The sequence below is a fragment of the Aethalodelphis obliquidens genome, unplaced genomic scaffold, assembly GCF_003676395.1.
Source record: "Aethalodelphis obliquidens isolate GAN/ISIS:26980383/991018 unplaced genomic scaffold, ASM367639v1 scaffold33, whole genome shotgun sequence".
Classification (NCBI taxonomy): Eukaryota; Metazoa; Chordata; class Mammalia; order Artiodactyla; family Delphinidae; genus Aethalodelphis; species Aethalodelphis obliquidens.
This window is the reverse complement of record NW_020837977.1, coordinates 15,414,590-15,439,047: the sequence shown is the minus strand read 5'-3', so window position 1 is coordinate 15,439,047 and position 24,458 is coordinate 15,414,590. Positions and strand designations below refer to the sequence as shown.

General features: G+C 40.4%; 1 protein-coding gene across 2 annotated transcripts in view; it reads right to left on the bottom strand.

Annotated features, from left to right (window-relative positions):
* Nucleotides 1-958: 958 nt before the first annotated feature.
* The window catches only part of TOX (thymocyte selection associated high mobility group box), a 298,253-nt gene continuing 274,753 nt past the window's right edge, over nucleotides 959-24,458 (bottom strand). For both annotated transcript variants that reach the window (XM_027128039.1, XM_027128040.1), the window contains 4 exons: nucleotides 23,350-23,430; nucleotides 10,362-10,727; nucleotides 3,394-3,539; nucleotides 959-3,059 (listed from right to left, as the gene is read on the bottom strand). In XM_027128039.1, coding sequence (XP_026983840.1) covers nucleotides 3,023-3,059; nucleotides 3,394-3,539; nucleotides 10,362-10,727; nucleotides 23,350-23,430 — 630 coding nt within the window. In that variant the 3' untranslated portion in view covers nucleotides 959-3,022. The remainder of the gene's footprint in view (nucleotides 3,060-3,393; nucleotides 3,540-10,361; nucleotides 10,728-23,349; nucleotides 23,431-24,458) is intronic.

The following is a 24,458-nucleotide window of genomic DNA, read 5'->3' as shown; positions in this document are numbered from 1 at the left end:
AAATTTAAAAAATTTCTTAGCAATGAATCTGAGTCAGGACACACAGTTCTTTGTTGTCATGACCGTTGACGGACCACTGATGCCTCAGTCAGAAGGGACTCCTTTCCTTTAAGGCAACAAGGTAGAAACAATCACAGAGCCCAGCTTTCATCCTCAGCTCTGTTCGATAATTTGCGTAGCTGAAAGTCATTCTTTTACTGTTTTTCCATTGTCAACTCATTCACATTAGAATGGGAATTGGGATTTTAGATTATTCTTTCTTGTGGATGTTAGAGAGACAACTCAACCTCTCCTAGCCGCTGTCACACCTTTTTGTCTTTTTTCTTTTCTAATGAGTTATAATTTTGACTTTGGTGTGTTGGAAAAGATATTCGATGATCAGCATTATCGTTGAGGTCCCGGGATCCTGCGGAAGGCTACATAGCAGGGAACTCGGTGGACACCATCACTGGTCCTTACGGTTACAAGCTAGTAGCTGCTGGGCTCAGGCTGGATTCTGGCTTCCTGAAAAGTAGAGGATTTTTCAGGCAACACCTGACAGAGGGCGTTCTCAGGAAGGAACGCCTGTGGCTGGGGCAGCTGTTCATCCTTTCTGTGCCCGATCGCTTCTGCCATGAAATTTATTTGGAATCCCTCATCTGGCTGGGTCTGTCTTTCAGAGACTTACGGATATCCAAATAGAATATGGTCATACATGGTCAGAATTTTTATTTATGATGTTTTCTTTTATTTATATTTGTTTATTTTTTACTGTTTTTGGTATCAAGTTTCAATACTCTCTCTACCCTGGTTGCACACCTGCTCTAGAAAAACTGTAAACAACATTGTACTTTCCTGTACAACCCACCTGTCAAAGTCAAAGCTGGTTGTTCTCACCCCGGTAATTACCTTCTCAGTATAGACTTAACGCAAGGGCAAATGTTACTTTATCATAATATAATAAATAAAAGACATTAGGTAATTAGTAGCGCTGTTATATTTCTAAAATACTAAACAGACAAACAATAAACTGTGAACTTAATCACACGAGTTCTTATACAGTTTCAAGACAGGAAAATTAGAGCTCTCAGCTACAGTCACTTTAATAATCACATTGGATCTGTATTATTTATTTGTTATTCCATGCTCAGCTGATTCGAGGTTGTACAATGCCTAAAATCATTCCAAAGCAAGCATACCTTTTGTCTTTTTAATTCTGACTGGATTACACAATGCATATATTTGTATTTAGTTAAATTGCTAAGTTTATTTCACACATTCCGCGAAAAAGACATCAGCCATTCTCTTGATTTCCAACCAGACTAGCTTTCTTGATAGAACCCTCTGTAAGGGTGTAATTTGCTCTTTTTGATGTAAAAGCTATGCAAACCTTCAGCCAGATTCTCAAAGCTTTTTGTTCTTTAGCAGATCTCCAGTACCCTCAGAATTCTCTTGGAAGACCCAGGAATTCTGAAAAGACAGTAGCTTGTAGAGGCACAAATGACAGCAAGAACCTCAATTTCTGTCAACGGTTTTCGAATTGGGACTGCTTCCCCTTTCCTTTTTCCTGTCTGGTTACTCACCTTTCATTTTTAGATATATTCTTGACAGTATGCTTCCCCTTTCATTCCTCCCCCCCAACCCCCGGTTTAATTCCTAAATGTTTTCTGGATTTTGTGAAAAGCATGCAGCTTGCAGAATTTGATTGATTTGACTTTAATTCTTTTTTGTGGGGAGGGGAGGGAGTTTACGGATTGACTAAAACCAGCTGAGAACCAAGAAGCCACCTTTTTCTTTCAGACAGAGACCCATCTGTTTAGCCTTGGAGCCTATGTGACTTCTAGGGCGATTCTCTGTTCTATTTTATGAAGAAAGTTCTTAAATATCACAGTTTTTCGTTTGCGTCAACCAAAGAAATATAGAAATAAGGGTTGGTTACTTTAGTTTGCTGCTAAAATGAAAAGTAGATTTGGCTTTATTTACTGTAAAAACTAAAGTATTCACACCAAGCGTGAATTTTTTTTTTTGCCAGCAAAAGTTAAAACATCAAAGAAACCTCTTTCAAATACTAACAAATTTACTTACAAACACCTATATTTATTATTTCATAAATAGGCGCAACAGTTTCCATAAAAAAAGATTAAATACAGACACAGTATGAAGAAATAATGATACAGAGCCGTATGTAAAGGTTATAATTTAGCTGTTTCCAATCTGTTTCTGCATCTAATAAAATACCATGTAAGCATTTGGCAGTTTTATACATAAAAGGACTTAAATGACATTTACTAACCATTACACAAAAAGTGATACAAAAAAGCAATTTTTCTGCAGTACAAAATAAACGTGTTTGCACTTCCCTTCACACTAGTTTCTTTTTGTCTGATCAATGAGACAAAGCCAATTTGTTTTTAAATGAAAATCGTTTGGGAATACGGTTTTTTTTTCAAATATTTTGAAAATATAGAACTATTAGTCAGTTGTTTTAAAAATGAAGTAAAAATATGAATGTTTGCCAATTTAACCCCTATTGTGAAATCAATAAACTGGAATGAGCCAGTTTCAAATCACAATTTAGCTACAAAAACATTCACATTTTATACTCTAGGAGAGTGTGACATAGATGCTATTTACAAACTTGCTATGACTGCTACATCAAGCCATTTAAAAAGTCTTTAGTAGTTTCATATAAACACCCATTATGAAAACCAATGGAAAATCCAGGACTTTTATCCAAGACATCTATAGTTGCTAAGGCAGTTACTATAGCGCAGCACTTCACAGCAAAAAACCAACATAAAATCTGAATGGTCCAAATTTCCTTCAGGGAAGAAGAAAAACAATGTCCATAAAGGATTAAAAAAATAATAAAGAAGCATGACTATTTCTTCCAGAGTGGGTGACCCACAAGCTCAAATGGTCCTAAGTGCTTAGCAACTTGTATTTTTCTAATAAAATGGAGAACTGCCTTGACTACACAAAGCAATCCACGGTGAAAAGACTTCCCTGAATGCCTCAGTGGAAAGAAGAGGTGTTCGGATTTTCAGGTAAGGTACAGTGCTTTGTCCCTCTGCATGCCCCTGTGCGAAGAGAAAACAGACAAATGATGCCTTGTTAACAGGACAGCCTTGCTACAGGTGACCAAGGGGGACGTGTCTGTCTGCTCTAGCTTGAGGGGTGGAGTTGGGCACTGGGAAAGTGCACAGTAAAAGCCAACAGGATCTAAAGGCATTTATTCTTGGAATGGTTGGAAGGATGCTTAAAAATTTCTGCTTTCACGAACACGGAACCGTTCTAGATTATCTTTTGTAAAGCAGGAAGAAATGACGGATCTTTCCAACGACCAGAGAGCAGGGCACAACATGCCTGCTAGGAGAGCTGTCTGCCACCAGGTGGCGATGGCTGGCCACTTACCCACTACTGCAGTAGTCATTCCAGTCCACGGGCTGGGCGGGAGGATTTCTGCACCCAGAGCGCACATATTCCATGGCCTGGGTGACCACTTGTGCAGCTGTAGACGTAGGATTGATTATAGTCTGATAGTCGGGAAGATTAAATCCCTGAAAGGGAAAGCAAGTCCACAAATAAGGATCAAAGTGCCTTTTAAGGAAGAAAAGCACCTAAATATTTATCCATTGTTTGCAAACACTACTGCCTTCTTGCTAGTGTCCCTGAAAGGGCAAGCTTATCCCAAGGACGCAGAAAACTTAAAACAAAGATGGAAAGGAAGTGCCCACCACCCATCCTTTTTACCTTTCCTTCATTTAACCATGTGTTAGAAAACCTTGAATTATACTCTTGAGCAGATAAATTGAATTTAGAAGCAATTTAAAATTTAGAAAAGCCAACTCAATCAAAACAAAGGGGAAAGGCCCTAAACCCCTCAGAGTTTATGTTTTCTATCAAACCTAAGGATACATTAATAGTTAATCCCCAGAATATGCAACAGAATCTTTTTTGAAGGATCCAGGCAGCAGGTGGCTGAGTGTTTTATTAGACTACACCTATTCACATATTGTTCTCAAAACCCTTTTTCTTCAGTCAATCACAAAGGGACCATCTGCTTCTTCTTTTATTTGTACTTCTTTCTCAGCTAAAAATTTCAACCAAAGCTTTTTAACAGTCGTTGGACTAATACAGGGAAGGAGATTCAAAACAACTTGCCAGTGGAAAACACAGAGAAGGAAAAGTATAAGACAGAGCAAATATTTTTTAATTGAAAAGTCTATTAACTAAATAATAATCAGAATTCAGGAAGGTTCTTTTAATACACTGGTATGGTGAAGTGTTGACTTTTAATCCTTGCAGAGCTATTAAAAATTCAAGGACAGAATCTCTGAAGTAGATAGCTATATCTGGTAAACAAAAAGCATTATACGCTAAGATTTATTTTTAGCTTATCTGGTGAATTCAAGAGCAGCATAAGCAAGCTTTACTGGAAATGACTAAAAAAGCAACTTAATTAATCTCGTGGCTGTCTCTTTTTGCAGCAGATTTCATACATGGTTTTTAACCACTGAAAAATCAAGGGATTTGAAAACAAATCATTCTCTATTTACTTGCAGAGAGCTTCTTCTGAAGGCATAATATTGTTGAGATTTTTACCTTTTTAAAAAAATTCAGCAGAATGAACAGAAAATTGATTTTCAACTAAGGCTATTTCCTTAGACTTTCACTCATTTGAGGGTACCTTGGGTGAAGACTCAAAGACATCTATTATCAAATGTCCTCAATTCTCAATATTGGCTTTAAGATATTAATTTATTTTCCATTCAAGTGATAAAGACTTCAAGCCAATGTCCACGCAAACTCCCACCAAAGCTGCTCATGAAAGACAAATCATTGAAAAGTAGAGTATTCAGCCAGCTGGGCTATTTGACCTCACACAGACTAGAAGGAATAGAATGTTTCCTAAACTAACAACTGGCTTGTGGGAGGTAAGTTTGTTTATGCAGACAGCACCTGCAGCTCCAGCCATAAACATTTTCCAAAATAGGGGGGTGAGAAGTGAGAGGTATATAACTGGATATTTGGTTCTTCAGGCCTTTCCAGGCTGGCATTCTCTCTTTCTCCAGACCATCCTGTACCTCTGTGACACAAGGAGTTTCACTGGCTTCGGCAAACTCTATCCATTTCATTATGGTCCCATAATGTCTTTATGGGGCTTACTGTTCAGCTTTCTGGACCTCTTCCCCGAGTGTCTCATGTGATGCTGTGTGATGCTAGGCAGACAGCAGGAAAACGTCCCCAGAGAGAAGAGCCTCGCGCTGACTCTTATTTCAGCCCCGTCATCAGGGCTGCCCAGTGACCAGAGACTGTTTGTGTTGCTTACTGGATATTCTCAGGGTCGAACCCACAGTAGTGGGTCAATAAATCATGTGTTCCAATCAATAAATTTTAACATTGACTATTTGGTGCTAATCTTGGAAAGGCCTGGGGAATATAATTGTGTAAATACCAAGGCTTTCCTATCTTTTTAATGTAAAGTTCTCCACGTTGGATTTTTGCACAATCAACAATACGTAACCTAAAAGTAAGTAAGTCTCAAAAACAGAGTAGTTGACAATATCTCGTGTTGAAGGTATGGAAACATATGAGAAAGCAAAAAATAAATAAAAATCAATCAACCTGCTTCCACCCAACACCACACAATCAAAAAACGGAAATGACCATTGTTTTTTTTTTCCTATCCAATGAACATGGTCCCTCAAGCTTGGGAGAGAGAATATCAGGAGAACATTAGTTTTTAAGTGATCACTTTAAGATTAAATGGGTAACTTCAGTTTATAAAGCCAAAATTATGCGTTATCTACAAAGCTCAAAGATTTAAAATTCAGCTAACTTCAATGCCTAAATTTAAGATCACTAGTATTAAAACAACCAAGGACCAAGAAAAATACAAGCAAAGCCTGAAGACCATTATTTCACTTGCTTTCAATTTAGAAAATGAAACATTCTTCTGAAGACTGTATTAAGAGATGCTGAGGTGAAACCCAGAACTACGGACGTTTTTATTACTGATGTAAATACGAAACAACAATGATGATATAAATTTCTGAAAAACTGTTTGCTTAGCAGTCTAATTAAACAAGGCTGAATATTTTGCATTTTAATGCTCAAGAGAAAAATCACCAACTGTTTTGTAGCATGCCTGGAATTTTAAATTTCATTTTCTGGTGCCAGATTGAAATAAAAATAGGAAACATGATAAAGATTAATTTGATGTCAGAAGGGACATTTGCTCTTTAATTAGATTTCTGTAGCCCTAGCAGTTTTGTTGTGCCACCACAGCAAGTCCTAAAAAAGCCTGCAGCAATACCAAACAGTGATCTTCATATCCACACTTTACTGGGAACTAATTTCATTTCCTGCCTGTCTGGAGAGGTATTTTCAACAGGCATCAATGTTTTTGTCTTCACAACTGATTTATTCATCAATCTCAATGTGATTTTTTTAAACCTTTAAATTATACCCACATCCTAAAGCAGCTGTTTATTACACAAGGAAATTGAAAATCTGTCTGTGTGATACCATACAAAGATTTTTTTCTTAAGGTTATAAAGGAAGTTGACAGATATTAATGATTTTTTTTCTCTTAACATCATTCGACAATATAGTGAACAAAAAAAAGAAGAAAATTGGACCAAAAAAACCCCAGGTCTATGGGCTTACTGTATAAAATATTATTCCAGGAAAAAAAAAACCAACAAAAAACTATTACTCCTGGTGGACTATACAATCATTTTTGTGGGATACATTCATTTCCCAAAGGATAATAAAATAACTAAAGTAATAATGAAATATGAAACTTTACTTTAAAAATACAGGAGCCATTAACTTTCTCCTTCTCTTTTTTTCTTTGTTTGGTGTTTGAAAATGGGAACATGGCCCCCGTGCCCAGGAAGCAAACATTGTCAGGATAAAGATGATGGACCAGACAGGTCGAATCCCATTCATTAGCTCTACAACCACAGGAAAGACCCACTTGGATGACATGAACACTGGCCCCACAGACCGCTGTGACTGTAATAAGCTGAGTGACATGCAGCGGTGATGGACTGACTCTCTGATCCTGACTGTAGGGCTGTCAACTCGTTGGGGCTTCCAGCCCCCTTAACCTGCAGGATCCTACTCCAGTGACCTACCCATGACTCTGACCTCATTGCCCACCACTCGCCCTTCCTCGCCAGGCTCCCCACTGGCCTCCTTTCCACATCTGCACAAGCCACGCCCCTCCCAGTTAGGTCCTCCAGCCAGGAGCCCCTTTTCCTTGCTACTGCTCTCTGCTGGTATCTACCCTTCCCACCTTCTGATTTTTTTTTTTTTTTTTTTTGTGGTTCGCGGGCCTCTCACTGCTGTGGCCTCTCCCGTCGCGGAGCACAGGCTCCGGACGCGCAGGCTCAGCGGCCATGGCTCACGGGCCCAGCCGCTCCACGGCATGTGGGATCTTCCGGGACCGGGGCACGAAGCCGCGTCCCCTGCATCGGCAGGCGGACTCTCAACCACTGCGCCACCAAGGAAGCCCGCACCTTCTGATTCTTAAAGGCTGCTTCCTCTTCTCATCCACCTGCTCTTGAGAGGGGCCTTCTTTTTCCATCCCAGCAAAAGACCTGCCGTTCCTCCACACACCCTGCAGTTTGCCCCCCTGTTTTATTTTTTCCATGGGATCCTAGTTATTTATCTGTTTATCTTATTACTACCTGCCACCCCCCTGCCCCAACTCTGATGTGAGCTCCATGGGTTCACAACTCACTCACTTTCTAGAGCCCAGACAGTGCCTGGCACATGTTAAGGGGTTCAATTAATCTTTTTTGAATAAATGAAAAGATTTAAAACTTCCAAGGATTTGAGATTCTACAAACAAGCCTGTAATTTCTTCCAATATTTAAACTTTTACTACTAATTTTTTATTCACTCATTTGTTCATTTGTCCCTTCAACAATTATTTTATTGACTATCTACAATGATCAAGGAACCGCTAAAAGTGATTTCAGTCACTGTGGTCTCTGCAGCTGTATTGCCTCTCCACTTTGGGTTCATGCCATTTTGTCTTCTATTATTAATGTAAATTGAAATCAGGTCCTACTGTCTCAATAAGAACACTTTCTGAGATACACTAATAGAACTGACTTAAAAATTGATGAGTAACTTGTCCAATGTAATCTGTTCTATTTTTTCCTATTCAGTTAAGATTCTATACGGAAAGACACATCTCTTAAGTTTCCGCGTGTGGCCTTATGCAATTCTGAAATGTTGGTCACAGCCAGCTCATCTAAGGTATGAGTATAAATGGAAAATGAACTGTCTCTGAGTGGATACATTAGTAGAAAGGTGTTCTCTCTGCACAGAGCTCTGGCCCTCAGCTCGGGGAGGGGACCGTGACTTCCGTATTCTTTTCTCTGAGGAGAAACACCCCTCACTACAGCACTGTGAGCAAAACACGGGCCCTCAGGCAGGCAGCACACCTAGACAGGACTCAAAACACATGACTGAAGGTCGAGTCCCTCGAGGTGTTAACTCTTCACTCAAACACTACTGGTTCATTAAAATGCGAGGACACCCAAAGAGCGTCCCTCTTATTGAGAGTAACGTCTGACGGAAAGAATGGCAATTGGACCCTTTGACCCTGCTGTAGACAAGGCAAGGTGGTGGATGGAGGTTGGCTTTTCCCCAGTGGGTCGACAGCCAGTCTGCTAACAGGTAAGCCAGTTGTCTGAGCTTTATCAATATCCCTGGCTTAGGGACCAAAGAAGACTTCAGTAAAGAGATGAGTCCTTTGCTCTCCACAACCATTCAATCTCAGAACTAACTAGGATGTAAAGACCCTCCCAATTCTTAGAAGAAACTGTTAAGGATTTACAAGAATGATTAAGAGTGAGAGGCAGCAGGCCTAGCGTTTAAGAATCCAGGCTCTGGGCTTCCCTGGTGGTACAGTGGTTGGGAATCCGCCTGCCAATGCAGGGGACACGGGTTCCAGCCCTAGGTCCGGGAAGATCCCACATGCTGCGGAGCAACTAAGCCTGTGCGCCACAACTACTGAAGCCCGTGTGCCTAGAGCCCGAGCTCCACAACAAGAGAAGCCACCGCAATGAGAACCCCGCGCACCGCAACGAAGAGTAGCCCCCGCTCGCCGCAACTAGAGAAAGCGCGCGCGCAGCAACGAAGACCCAACACAGTCAAAAATAAATTAAAAAAAAAAAAAAATCTAGGCTCTGATTGCTGAACAGAGTTGGGTTTGAATTCCAGCTCTGACCTTACGGGCATGTTACTCAACTCTGCTGAGGTTGAGTCGCCTCACCTGTGAGATGAAGGCAACATCAGGACCTGCGCTGTAAATTTTCTGAAATTAAAGATGAGGTAAGGTAACGTATTAAGGTTGGTCACTGTCACCTCTTGGAAATCCTGTCAGTGACGACAACACTGAAGATGAATTTACTATATTGGACTGCTCTTTCTGCCTCCTCTCCACCCCACTGTGGCAGACTCTAGGCTCGAAGTCCACAGAGGGCTAGATATCGCTCCCACAGGAAGACTATGCTTGCACATTTAATTACAGCTCTGGGACAACAGAGTCATTGGATTATAAAAGTGAGAGATTAATTTGGTATGTTTTATAGGCTTTACCTTGATCTATTTTGTTAAAACAAGTTTTTAGGATTTTTAAATGCTTTACGTTCAGTTTAAATCATTTGCTCCTTATTCCCAAATTTTAAAATAACACCAAAATCCAAAAGGAAAAATTGATTTCAAAGAAAAGTTAAGATTGCACACAAATGGTTTCCATCACTGGGGGGTGGGCAGGGAGGCTTCCAAACCTCCTGTGTTTTCTAATCTATGTAGAAGCCAGATATCCATTTTTAAATAAAACTCTGGTTAACATTTTCATTTCTTAGGACTCTTAAGGGTGTACCAAATTTGATATTTCTGACTAGAAATAGTCGGCCTGGTTTCATCTTGCAGCACTTATTGGACTCAATGGGCGTATCATCAAGACTTTCTCATTTCCAAACAATATATGCATATATTTTAAAGGCAGATTCTCAACCCCAAAGAGATCTTTAGCAGTAGTGGCATCTGAAAACAACAAATGTACTTTACTCAAGAGGCAGAAAACAGGAAGGGTGATTAGAAACATGAAGCAAAACGGGTATCATGGGAAAGAAGCCAGGGATTATGAAAAGCAGAAGCTACTGTGATCGTATGAGGCTGCCCAATTCCCCTGTGAATTACTTTTCGGGAAGCAGATATTTGTTGAAGATCTTCCATTCTCTCTCCACTTAAACAGAAGAACGGACAAGCCCCCCACCCCATCCCCGCTGGATGAACAGACCCTCCAGCACCTCCGAAGGGGAGTCCCGTGCGCGGCGCGGCGTGGCACGTACCTGCTGCATGGTGGGGGAGTGTAAGGCGGGCTGGACCTGCATGGGGAGCTGGGTGCCAAGGGGCTGCTGCATGTTGAGATGCTGGTGAAGAGGCGGGCTGATCTGGAGGGGAGGGGCGGGGGACACGGCCATGTTTGCTATCGAGACAGTCACTGGCATTTGGTTATTGGCCTTGGGGGCTATGCTCCTGGGGAGACTGGGATGCATGGTGGTTAGGTGAGGGTTCATTCCTGGTTGTTGGTGATAGTGAGAACTTAGGTACAGAGCTGAGTGGGCCTGGCTGGGCCCAGGGAACACTGACGGCGGCTTTGAATTGATCAGCTGCGGAGGCTGAGATGTCTTCACGTCGACGGGTTCGCTGTAGCTCTGTGGAGGAACAAACAAGAACAGAGTTAAGAGACAGACGCACGGGTGTTGCTTTTCCTTAGGAAGATGCTCTGAGTTCACTCGTGAACGTCACGTGAATCAACACCTGTTACTACTCCTGACTCTCAAAAACCCCTCCTTCATCACTTCACGTGACTTTATGCACGTCTGAGCTCGTTGCACCTCTTTTATAAAATCTAAAACGACGTATGATGACATTTTTTTTTCTTTGCTTAAATGCTAAGCTCTAATTTGGTGACTTTTCTCATCATCCAAAGAGAGAGAAAAAGATGAGGGGTGGGGTGGATGTCATCAGTGCCCTAATAGGAATTACCAGCCAGTGTGGCTCACTTGGAAAGGAAGTCACTTCTGGAGTTCTTCTGTTGATTGTACGTTTAGTTTTTTATTTTTCCATTTTATATTCTCAAAGAGCCTTGGCATAGATATTTGCACAAAGAAACAAAGTTGGTTGATGGAACTGAATAAGGGAGAAAAGTGTTCAAAAATACCTTTCTGAAGTCATATAAAACCACATTAATATGTCTTCAAAGTAACCATAGAACACATTTTGATTTTTTGAAGAGTTGGTGATGAATTATCCTCAATAATGAACTGGATAAAAATAATCTCTCTTAGAAATTTTAGACTCCATCATAAATTAATACAATTTTGCCCTAACTTTTTTCACACCTTCACACGGTCATTTCCTAATAATCTTTTAATTGACTTAAAAACTAGACATTTCAGTGGAAGCTGAAAAGCGTCAAGAATGAACCCCAAAGCATTTCTTCTTGGGCATGAACCCGCCTGCTTCTGGTGAGAGGAAGAGGCTGATAAACAAATGGTGAAAGGTGAGACCAGCTGGAGAAAGAAAATGCTGAAATGTCCTTCTGGAGAAAAAAGTCACTTGGTCAAAACAAGGTCTTGAGGATGCATCTGTGCCCTTGTTCTGTGACCTTGATGTCATGCTTCTTCCGTTGATAAGTCAGCATGAGCTTCTTGTTACCCAGAACTGTAGGGCCTTCCTGGGCTCCCTTGCTGGGTCTCCGCACAGCACCGTGGACAGACGGGCACGTTCACGAGTCTGGCTCATCATGCACAGCGACATGAAACTCCGCGTGGGAACTTCACTGCACAAGGCAGCCAGCGACGCAACTCATTTCCTCCCAACGGTGTAGGAAAACTGAGTGAGAGCCGCAGTAAGAACGGTGCTGCCCATGTGCTGAGCGGAGGAGGCCAGGCTGGGGTGAGCACTGGTGGCCTCACATCCTCTCCCTATGGGAAGGACGCAACTGCCGTCTCTAAAAACATGTCAGCCATGGAGACGTGGGGTCCTGTGAGACTCTGATTTGACTCCAGGCAGAGTAGATAGTAAGGTGAACCCTAAAGAATCCAAGCTCCTCTAAAGAATCCTCTCATTATAATATTTTTCTCTGTGTTAGTAGTGATGCAGATTTTCTGAAATAGGAATAGACATTCAGACTCCCTGCTTTCCGCATTAACATGAAAAAGGTCAAAAACTGTTCACAAACATTTTCAGGGGGAGGCTTTAGACCAAAGAAGCTTTATGAAATGTAGTACCTAAAAGGTGCCTTCAATTAAAAAAAAAAAACTTAAGTCATTTTCTTTTTTTGGTTCCATTTAAAAATTCTTATTGTTGATGTGCAGAGCAGTGAACAATTCAAGGAAAAGGTCAAATGGGTTAACTCGGGCTGTGTAAACAGGGACTAGCTTTACATCGGAATAACGGTACTGCAGTGATACGCCGCAAAAGTCATTCCATAGATGCCAAGGAGATTATGTGCTTATTGTGTGTCTGTGCGTTTAAGTCACGAGGCAAAGTGTTCTCACTGTGTTTGCATTCCCTCTTCTCTGACCTAGCACAGAAGGGCTAATTTCATATTTAGTTACATACTGCATCAGCTTCATGCAGGAAAGGAACAATTGCACAATGACCAGATAGCTACAAAAATTAATACATGTTAGTGTGTCTTCTTTGTGGCCTTATAGTTGCTTTCATGTAAACAGGAGAAAAATCACTCACGATTCCCATACTGCCAAAACTATAAAATCTGTGGAGTTGTAAAATGTTTTCACTTTGTATTTCTGTAGCCAATAATCACATCATTATCTAGTGATATGGTACACACAGAGCAGTGGATAGGCAGCCTGACCTTGTATGAACACGTATGTGTGTATGGGAACACAGCATGACAGGTTCAGATATGATCTTACGATCGTCCCAGGAATTCCAACAAGGTAATTAAAAACATATTTAAATTAAACGAACCTAAAGGGATAGGTTATGCTACACTTAGAAATCACTGATTGTAGTGGGTACAGATGCTAGGCAAGCAGTTGGGCTGGCTTCATGGGCCAGAAGCCAGTCCTGGCAGAGCAGCTCTAGGGACTTTGCCACTTGGCCCCCCACCGACAGTTTCCAAGTTGTATTAGAGGGGGTTTGTGGAAACATAAATGTCCTTAAAAAACAAGTTTCCATGACAAAATATGTGTGGGAAGAGCACTGGGCCACATCAGGTTAAGAGGGGGCCTCTCCTGCAGGACTTGTCAGAGTCTTGAGTGTGTTAATGTACACTGTGAATCTCCAAGGGACCATCACAGAAGTCTTTCCTCAGTGGGCCATTTCACTGAAATAGTCTTCAGTGGAAAACACTGGTTCAGAAGAAGAATTAATAAATTACACATGCATATTAAAAATGACAAATAGAACATACATTTCAATTTAAATAGTCATATTTCTTGCCTCAAATAAACTAACTTGTATTGCCCCCAAATGTATATATAAATTACATCCATCCAGGTGTAAAACCAAAATTATCCTTTGTTTCATGTTTACTGGAATACTATCTGCATAGAGAATTTCATATTCTAGGCCAAGGACAGTGACACTACTTCCTGAAGGAATTAGGAAGTCGGTAACTTCTCAGCTATAGCCTGGAAGAGCTAAGGCATGGATACATTAAGGCAAATTCAAAATAAACCATGAACCAAATTCTCCTGAATTCCACTTTCTAAATAACAACATGCGGTCTGATGTATAGTTAGATGACAGATAGATGTAGAGATAGAGATATAGACAGATAGATACAGAAACAGACAGCAACTTACTTGAGGTACTTTATTGCCAACCTTCAGAAGACTCCTTCCTCATAGTAACTAAACACAAAACATTTTGTCTATCCAGCCATTAGTTTGTCATTTGTCTTCTCAATTCTAAAGCATGTAGAGATCAGTACTGTTAAACCTATTTTGAAATAGTAGTAGTTTTTAATCACTAGAAGGACAATAATGAAGTGAAAGTAAACAGATTTCCAAAACCAAGGATTTGGACAATACTTGAAACAATTTTTAACATAGAGAGAGAAAGAATTTTGGGGAAGTTACATGTTTTCTCTATATTTTCAAAGTCGTTGAATATGACAAGATAAATAATAACACATCTAGCTACGTGCCTAAACATGGCAGGCACTCCACTGGGGGTTCTCTTCCTGCATTCTCTCTTCACCATGATGTCCTGCTTTTTTTTTTTTTTTTTTTTTCTGGCTGCGCAGCTTGCAGGATCTTAGTTCCCCCACCAGGGATTGAACCTGGACCCCGGCAGTGAGAGCACGAATCCTAACCACTGGACCATCAGGGAATTCCCAGGAAAGGATTTTTTAAAGGTCGGGACTGGAATCTTCTGTGTCCCATGAATCTGACACAGTGCTAAGTATAGAGAAGACAAACATGTTTGTTGAGTGACTGAATGACTGTTCTTGAACAATACCTCAAGCAGTCACTGTTGCCCTAGCTGATATCCCTGACAAGACATTCTGTTCCTCTCCCTAAGGGGTAAGGAAAGATCTGAAATCTTTGAAAACCCACAGAATATCAGATTGATCTTCATTCTCTGCTCTCATCATGAACCACACCCTTCCAGAAGAAATGAGAAATTATAACCCTTAGCTTTGCCCTTTGGTTAGGTACCATGTGCTTTGTTCCCCACTGGATCTTGGGTGGATGGCAGGAAGCAGGGAAGCTTACTGCGTTTCATCCATATTTTGAGAATTTGTATCTTTATGTAGAGATTCACTCATTTAGAAAGGGAAAAAAAACTGCTTCTAGCTTCACTTCTGATGAATTCTTAATCAGACTAATACAACAGACCACCTATTAATTACAGAGATATTTTATTGTTTTGGAAGATAGGCAGAACAAGTTCATTTTCCATTGTTTTGGAAGATAGGCAGAACAAGTTTGTTTTCCATAGCAAAGTGTCATGAATTCACAGCAAAGCGTCATGATTAAATGGAAATATGAAGAAATCATAAGCTTAATATACTCTCACTGTCATTTTCTTCCAATTAAACTATGAAAGCAAGGCTACTATTTTGCAAATAATTACATTGTATATGAAGATCTCTATACCTTCCATTCAGAAACTAGAATTACTTCCTCATACAGTCTAAATCATTTAAATTTGTTTCTAATCTCAAATGCATTAACCACTTTTATTTAGTGGTGTGTGCTTTGTGTCGGTCACCTGCCAAATATGACCCTATCAGTGTACACACAACTGAAAATCCACCCTCGAACGTGACATTTTCATGGGATGAATGTGTATTTGCTATTGGTTTATAAGCTCTATTTCCTGTTTTCTTTTGGGCCCCTGATTCTAAAGGATGTTTTCTATAAGCAAAATGGAATGTGTGTGTGTGTGGCGCAATGAAGACCTTTTGGGTCTTTTCAGTAGTCTTTCACAAAGGGTACGACTCTATAAACATTAAGGTACTTCTTATTAATCAAGTTGTTGATTGTCCAGGATAGTTTCAATCCCATTTACTTTGTATAATGAAGATAATAGTCTATAAATAGTCTATAGTCTATAAGAAGATAATAGTCTATAGTCTATAATAAGATAATAGTCTATAAATAATAGACTAGTCTAATAGATAATAGTCTATAAATAGTCTATAAATGCTCCCTTTCTGGGATGATAAGTACTATAAAAATGAAAGATTGACAAAGCAATTTTTATTTAAAACAGCAAAGTATAAACACAAGACATAAAGCCCAGTGGAAATAACAATATAGGAGGTGCTGAACCAAATCAGATTAATAGTTCATCTAATTTGATTCTTGTTTCCAGTGCTGACCAATACTTGATGCACTGGAAATTAAACGAACTGTATGCACCCACTCAACTGTGCATTGTTACTTTTGGAAGGAAAATTCTTCTTGGTACTTGCAGGTGATTAGCTTACACCCTGAAGCATGAGATTTTACTATCTTTAAATCACGATCTGGGCTTACAGAGCTGCAAATTTTATGTTAACAGTCATAAAATGATCCATCCTATTTTCATATTCAGACTAAGTATTTGTCTCAATAGCTCTCTACGGCGTGAATTCTATGAGTTACTTTCATCCTGTAAAAAGAAATCATTTCTTTTGTTTCAAATTTACTATCCTTTAATTGAACTGAGAATTGTGTTTCTTTACTATCGGTCATGGCAACAGAGAACTTACTTAATTTAGTTCAACACTGCCCTATACTGTACATTACAAAAAGCTTCCATCATCCTCTGTCAGTTTCGGCACCCCAGCTCAAGGTACAGACAAAATCTCATATTTGATGTGTGGCCTTAAAGTCATGAATCTGATTACTTATACTGGACATACCAGAACATATTCATCCAAACGCTGTCTCTTTCCAGCCTGGCACTTCTGAGCAGCTGTACGCTTATTTCAATAATGCTGCTTTTACTTGGAATATTTGGGAACTTCGTACAGGATTTGCTTCAGCGCCTGTGGGACATCGCTTTACATATCCTCAGACAACTCTTTGTCTTTTGGTGGTGAATTTGATTTTTGGAAACAGCTAATAGTCACTTGAAGCCAAGTCTGTTGGATGTATATGGGTGACGTTTGGGGAAAAGAATGAGGTGTGAAAACCATGTGACAATGTTGATTTGCTAAGGTGGCTCATAAACCTTTGCGGAGTGCGGTTCTAAAAGAGGACCTGCCAAAAGCCTTCTGAACTCTGGGGCCATCATAAGATAAGTGTGTAGCCGCCCAAGGTGAGTCCTTTGAATGCAACACTCATTTTGGGAATGTAAATTCTGGTCTATGCGGTAAGATAAAGCTAGTTCCAGTTGCTTTAAAGTTATACGTTGCTTTCAAGGTAATTTAGGCTCATGTCTAGGAATTCCTGAGTCTATGGAAAAACTGTATTTCCTTAAGCTTTACTTAATAGTCCAACCCAAAACGACCTGAAATAGCAGGTAAAACCACTCCAGCCCAGAAGCCGCAGGTTCCACATGGCATATATCCTTGACCCTCAGACTATTCATAGGCTCCCTCAACTAAAGGCCCATAAAGACATTTCAGTTAAGGAACCCGCGTAGGTGATTGTTTTAAACGTCTAGATCATTTTTTATCTTTATAAAAGAATGTATGTATGAAGCAAATTTTTCTTATTTTAATGCCACTTTAAAATTTTCTTTACATCGAAGAGGCCCTGCAGACATTGAAAATATGATCCAGCGATATCGCGAATCATATACAAAACTTTCCTAGTTCTTTGCGCACCTATCGATAACGTTAAACATAAAACTGATAGTAATAATAATTGCTGGTATTAAGTGCTTTCCTGTGTTCAAGATCCTGAATCATGCAGTTTATATATAGTTTCCTATTTTATTTTAATGGAAACCTAATGATGTAGGTCCTATTATCTTCTCTGTTTAACACGTTAGAAAATTGAGACTTTAAATAGTTGAATAACATGCATAAAAGCGAGCAGTTAGGAAGTGAGAAACCTGGAATTTGAACCCAGATGGAGCTGCCCCAAGTGCCTGGGGACGTTTCTGCCCCCTGAGGACTTGTTTCGTGTGACACTGGTGGTGCGTTAGAGGTTTTTCATGCTTCCCTTGGTGCCTGGGGAAGCACAGGTACTGAAGACACCTTCAAGATCTTCTCCAAACCTTATTTATAAACCTTTGCTTCCTGCTTTTAAATTTCTCAATGGAAAGAAACTGTTTGCCTAAATAATCCAAGAGTTTGGTAATGCTCCCTGTTCAGATTAAATTCCTCTAGGGTAACATGGTGTCTCCATTCTTGTTCTGGATTCAGAGAAAGCAGAGCACAAGGAACCACTGCCCGTGCCTGACACCGATCATGGGGTGAACACGCCCACATATGTGTTTTTCAGACTTAGTAATGTCAAATCCACTCTTCTCTGCTACTATCTCCCGCCCTCCCTTTTCAGTTGCTTTATGACTCTTTCCTCTGCAATCTCCCCAACTTCCCTCTTTAAATCATAGAGTCTAAAACTGAACAGGTTAGTTTTTCCAGGTCTTACCCGGGCTGTGCTTGCAGCTGCCAGTGGGCTCCCTTTCCTGTGTCCTTCACTGCGCGTGTGTTTCCACGGCAGGGGGGCTGTGCTGGGCGGGTCTGTCACCGAGCAGATCTAACCCTGGGTGGGTCTGTCACTGGCTCCACGTGACTAGGTAAAGCACGTGCACAGCTGAACAGCAAGGCACAGAACAGGGCTTCCTAAACATTCCGCAGGCCCCAGCGTCCTCTGAAGGTCTCGGGCCGGCCTCTGGTGGTGGGCGGTGGGTGGAAGGGAGGGAGCAGCCTTCTACCCTCATCCCCAGCCTCATTTAAACGAGAACACCTTTACTCTTGGCTGTCTAACATGTAAGAGTTGGCACAGAATTTTACTGAGGATAATAAGAGGCCGCAGTTCTAAAGATATAAAAATTGACAGTCACCCAGGGCAGAGAAAAGCCTACAAGCTTTGGAACCGGAGAGCGAGTGTGAGCTCTCCCTCTGCTACCACCAGCCTCTCCCTCGTCTCTTAGACTCTCCAAGTCACTTAGTCTCTCTGCCTAGACACTGTCTAGAAAATGGGGCTAAGTCTCACTTTGTAGGGTTATTGTGATGATGAGTAGAAATCTATGTAAAATGCCGAGCACAGCGTGGGACACATAGAAGCTACTCGATAGCAAGGTGCCATTTGTATTTGCGTTGTTACTGAAAAAACTTGGGTGTCCAGCTGAGAGTGTGTCTGTATTGTCATTTTCAAGTACGAAGGTCAGAATATTCTACTACGACTTCAATTTTATTCGGGTCCGGAGTCATGTTAATTAATACACCGGGTTAGATGGTATATAATTCATTTAAGCTAGAATGGAACTGAAAGGAGAGGAGCACTGTTAATCCTATGACTCAGTCTCTCGGGTGAACCAATATTCACTGGCTGCCTCTCTCTTTTGTTTATGTTCTGTAAGAAACAGCTAATTTTAGAGTAGTGAGAAGCAGTTAATTTTAGAGTATAGTTTCAAACCTCTCAAGTATCACGAAACGCTCTGATCTGTTGTGCTCGCCTTTGGGCTCTCAGCACCAAGCCCTGTGCCTGATGTGGAAAAGGTGTTGTGCAGCTCTGGCTGGGATGCACACTAGGGCCTGGAGTGGAAGCAGTGAGAAGTAGCCGCCTTGACGTGGTTACACATTAGCGAGGGCAAGAGCTGTTGGCCCAGGGATACAAGGCCTTGTTGGATGAAACACATTGCAGAGAAAATTGGTACCAAAATACGTAGCTCTGGAGGAGCAAATCAAAATTGCCAGTGAGAACTTGGGGAACCGGACACAGAGCTTTGGCTAATACAGTATTCCACTGACAAAAGTGACCTTAGGAAACCATCAACAAAACAAAAAGACAGACTGTGGAGTGGGAGAAAATATTTGCAAATGATGAAACCATCAAGGGGTTAATCTCCAAAATACACAAACAGCTCATACAACGCAATATCAAAAAAAAACACACAATCCAGTCAAAAAAATGGGCAGAAGACCTAAATAGACATTTCTCCAAAGAAGACATACAGATGGCCAAGAGGCACATGAAAAGATGCTCAACGTGGCTAATTATTAGAGAAACGCAAATCAAAACTACAATGAGGTATCACCTCACATGGGTCAGGATGGCCATCATCAAAAAGTCTACAAATAACAAATGCTAGAGAGGGTGTGGAGAAAAGGGAACCTTCCTACGCTGTGGGTGGGAATGTAAATCGGTGCAGCCACCATGGTAAACAATAGGCAAGTTCCTTAAAACACTAAAAATAGAGCTACCATACGATCCAGCAATCCCACTCCTGGGCATATATCCGGAAAAGATGAAAACTCTAACTGAAAAAGATACAATGCACCCCAATGTTCACAGCAGCACTGTTTACAAAAGCCAAGACATGGAAACAACCCAAATGCCCATCAACAGATGACTGGTTTAAGAAGATGTGGGGTGTGTGTGTGTATATATATATATATATATATATATATATATATATATATATATATATAAAATGGAATATTACTCAGCCATAAAAAGAATGAAATACTGCCATTTGCAGCAACATGGATGGACCTAGAGATTGTCATACTAAGTGGAATCAGTTAGAGAAAGACAAATACTATATGATATCACTTGTAAGTGGAATCTAAAAATAATAAAATGAATCTAATATATACAAAACAGAAACAGACTCACAGACATAGAAAACAAACTTTGGGGAAAGGCGAAAGAAAGCGGGGGCCGGGGGAATAAATTAGGAGTATGGGAATAACAGATACAAACTGCTATACATAAAATAGATAAGCAACAAGGATTTACTATGTAGAACAGGGAACTACATTTACTATCTTGTAATAACCTATAATAGAAAGTAATCTGAAAAATATATACAACTGAATCACTTTGCTACACACCTGAAACTAACACAACATTGTAAATAAACCACTTTAAGTGGGCTTAGAACAGAGAAGATCGATGCTCCATCCTGACTCTGGGGCAGGGGGTTAGGGAGGCAGGTCGAGCGCCCTGTCAGGACCTGGGGACAACACGGCCCAGCACAAGGACTGAGGGAGCGGGAGGTCAACACAGGGCTTGGGCACTTCTTGCCTATGTGATACTTTTCCTCTTCAGTGAAATGTGGACAATCAAGCCTACTTTGAGGGGTAAGGTATGGGGAGTGAGGGAAGTCATTCACATAAAGTTATCTTTTAAAATACAAATCCGATCACGCCATCCCCCTACTGGAACCCATTCAGTGGCGTCCCTTTGTACAGAAAACGAAACCCAGCTCCTTTCACCGTCCTGCAAGGCCTTCGTGACTTGGCCGCTGCCCATCTTCCCAGCTTCATCTCAGACCACACTCCCCTGTTCGCTCAGCTCCAGCCACACTGACCGTTTCTCCATCCAAGGAGGTATTTTTGTCCCCCGAGCCTGCATTTGCTGCACTGCCTGGTCGGCTCTGTCCCAGGCTCCCTGTGTCCAGCAAGCTCCTGTCTTCCCTTGCTCTCAGCGCCAGGCTCATATCTTCAAAGAGGAGTCAGCAGACCACCCTATCAGATGCCTTCCTTGATTTCCCAGAAGGCTTCAATTCACAAAGATCTTGGTCATTCATTAACTTATGTTTTCACTAGTGGTCTCCCCGGACTGAAGAGAAAGTTCTTTAAGTGCAGAGGACGCACCTGCCAGCTCTCCACTGTGTACTCCGAGCCTGGCCCAGCGCTCGGCACAGACCACATGCCCAGGGAAATTCACCAAATGAACAAATGAAAGAGTGAACGGAGAAGATGGAGCTCGGCTGGCACACTGTGGTTGCCTGGATTGGTGACTGTTATTATCGTGTAGCATTTTATGATTGCACCTTTAGGTCTTCAGATCTTTCAGAATAGGGAAATAATTTATAACATACTAAAAAAAGTAAACAGAAAAATATATGTGTAAACACGAATGGCTGCTATTTTCCTTGTGATAATTTTAAATGGAAAAGCAATGGATTTTTATATATGTTTCTGTGTGCAATCAGCGGATAGGCTGGTAGATTTTCTGCATGTGTCTGCAAGGTTATACTGCAAATATCCCATTCACATACAACATCAGAAGGCCATTTTTCTAACCTGGAGAGGGTGTTTATAACTATTCTGCATTTTGTATACATACAATAGATAGTTGAACATAAATAGACATTCAACAGCTCCAGCAAAATTCCTGCTGCCAAAGAGAAGAAAAACGTCAGAGTAAGCTCTAAAGAGAAGTGCTGGGTTTTTTTAAATGTAGAAATGGCAATTCGCAGCATTTATACAAATTGCCGTATACTGAGGGTTGCAACTCTGAGAATGAATAGTAAGAAAAGTTGCAGCTAAGAGCAAATCTGAGGACACTTGTTTTGAAAGTAAAGCTTAGTCAGTATTATAGCATTCTGGCAATCTGCATAACATTAACCGGAGTGCTTTGTATTGGGATTGACACTTCACGTATTGATTTTCTCATATGTAAAATGTTCTGACTAAAACTTCTATTTAAAATGCTCAAGAAGAAACTTATCTTGGATGAAATAAGAAGAATTCATATGCCCCCTTAAATCTTGGGCATATTAATCTGAATAATACCAAGTAACTGTACAACCCAATTGTTGGATGGATCTAATATTTTGCACCTTGTTTTTTTGCTATAATTTTACATACATGCTGTGAATTCTATAAATATACAGAAATGTGTGACGGTATCAGCAGAAAATATAAACAGCTTCAAAAGGAGTTAGAAAAATTAGAAAGTGTGAGATCCATAGTGAGATAGTACAGATGAGCTAGGAATTTTAAGGTTAAATAATAAATATTAAGTTTTCCCACAATGTCATACCTTAGAAGTGGAATGCAAAGTTGCATTAGACCAAGTGTACCGAAATTTCTTATGCATTTGTGCTCCTTTTTCTTCTCTGTATCATATATTCAGTATATGTTTTCCCCAAGAAAAACTAAATTATATAATTACTTTAGAGTTGTTGGAAGGGGAATGGATATTTGTGGATAAAACAGAAAGTATTTTTCATGGGTGAATGGAATGAAGTCCAGAGCCCCACCCGCACTGAGCCGGGTACCAGCCACATCTGGACTTAAGATGCCACAGTGTCCAGTCCTCACAGCTTCAGCCCTGTCTCTGAGGTTACCTGCCTGAGAAATCTATAAAAGGAAATACAGCTTTAATAATCCAACACCAAACAGAGTTAACTCTTGAGTCTTTATACCAGCAAGGGCTCGTATTTGAGATATTCTAAAGCATAAACTATTTTAGTGGTGTTTTCATTTTCAAATGAAATGATGCATTTTTTTCATTTGTTTGTTTGTTCTGGTAGGCTTACATTCTGATGATGTTGCAATGAGGCTAGGATTAAAGACAGTTGGCATCTCCTCAGCAAAGACCAATGGGATGGGGTCAGGGTGGAGGGCAATTTAAGCATGGAACATGGTGAAACAGAAAGTTGGTGAGGGATTAAGAACGCACTGTGACTAACCCACAAAATCAGTAATCCACAGGTGGGCAACAGTACACAAAAGGATGGATGGAACGACACCAGAGGATGTTGTTCTGGTCCTCTAGGTATGAACAAATATTTTCATAACATATAGCTTTGTTTAGGATTTACTTTTTCTTTTTCAGCAAAGGAGACTGTGCAGAAATGCTACAGTAATCTTTTATGCTTTCACATGACCATCAGAGTCTGCAATGAGATGGCCACAATCCATCCCAATACCACATGGTTGCATGTTACCTTGGATACCAGGCTGGCTCTGTATGCTGCTAGTTGCTTCAGGTACTCCTTCTTTGCAGCCTCTGTTTTCTTTTTATAGACCTGTAACAACAGAGAGTCTGAAATTAGAAATTAGAAAGCGCATCTGCTTTTGTTTCCAGAGAAGTACAGTGCAGAATGATAACTGTGTGTGTTCGCACACACACACACTCACACACACATAATATAATAACATACATCTCCCCAAAGATCGTGTTTTCTTACTGAAACAAGTTTTTAAGAAGTATGGCAAGAGATTAGATAAGAAAAAGATTAACTATAGTAAAATTTTCCATTTTCCATAAAGCATATGTACCGATTTATCTGGGGTACTTTGACAGTGGAGGTAGTTGGCTTAGAAAGATACTATTGATGAAGGTTGACGGGGAAAGAAACTACATGTGGATAAGGAAGTCATTCATATTTACATAATGGGCAGAGAATTCTACAGTGCATTCAAATCCCGATATATATTCTCCTTGCTAAATATAAAAACAAGGACAGAATTAAAAGATGATCAATTATGTTCAATATGTTAATCAAAGAAACAGTTATGGAGTTTGCAGGTTCATCACTATTTTAAAATTTTGTGTCTTGAAGCTCTATTTCCAAAGACTCAGGAGTTGGCAGTGGCAGTCAAAGTCACATTTGGGAGTGGGCTGGGGACCCTGAGTGGCCGAGTGGTCATGCCCTTTCCAACAAAAACACTGGATGGCATGAGTGTATGGAAGCCTCAGTGTGAAAAGGTAAAAATGTTCAGAATTGAATTTCAGTTTACAGAAGCTTTTCATTTTTCACAGGGGATCATTTTGCAAATACAAGTAAAATCATCCTAAAGTGAGCAAAAGTACCAAAAAATGACTTGGTGGTAGGCTAAAGGTCACATTGCTAAGTTAAACAGAAAAAAAGTCATTAGAGTCAAAAATGAAAGATTAGCAAAGTGAATACACACGGTTGTCTGCTACCATTAAGCTCATTCTTTCAAGGCTTTAGAGTCTGTTTTTGTCAATCTTTTGAAATCACCCCTAAAGAATAAAATATTTTTCACCATTGGATGTATTTTCATCGATAGGACTAGTTTAAATTTCCCA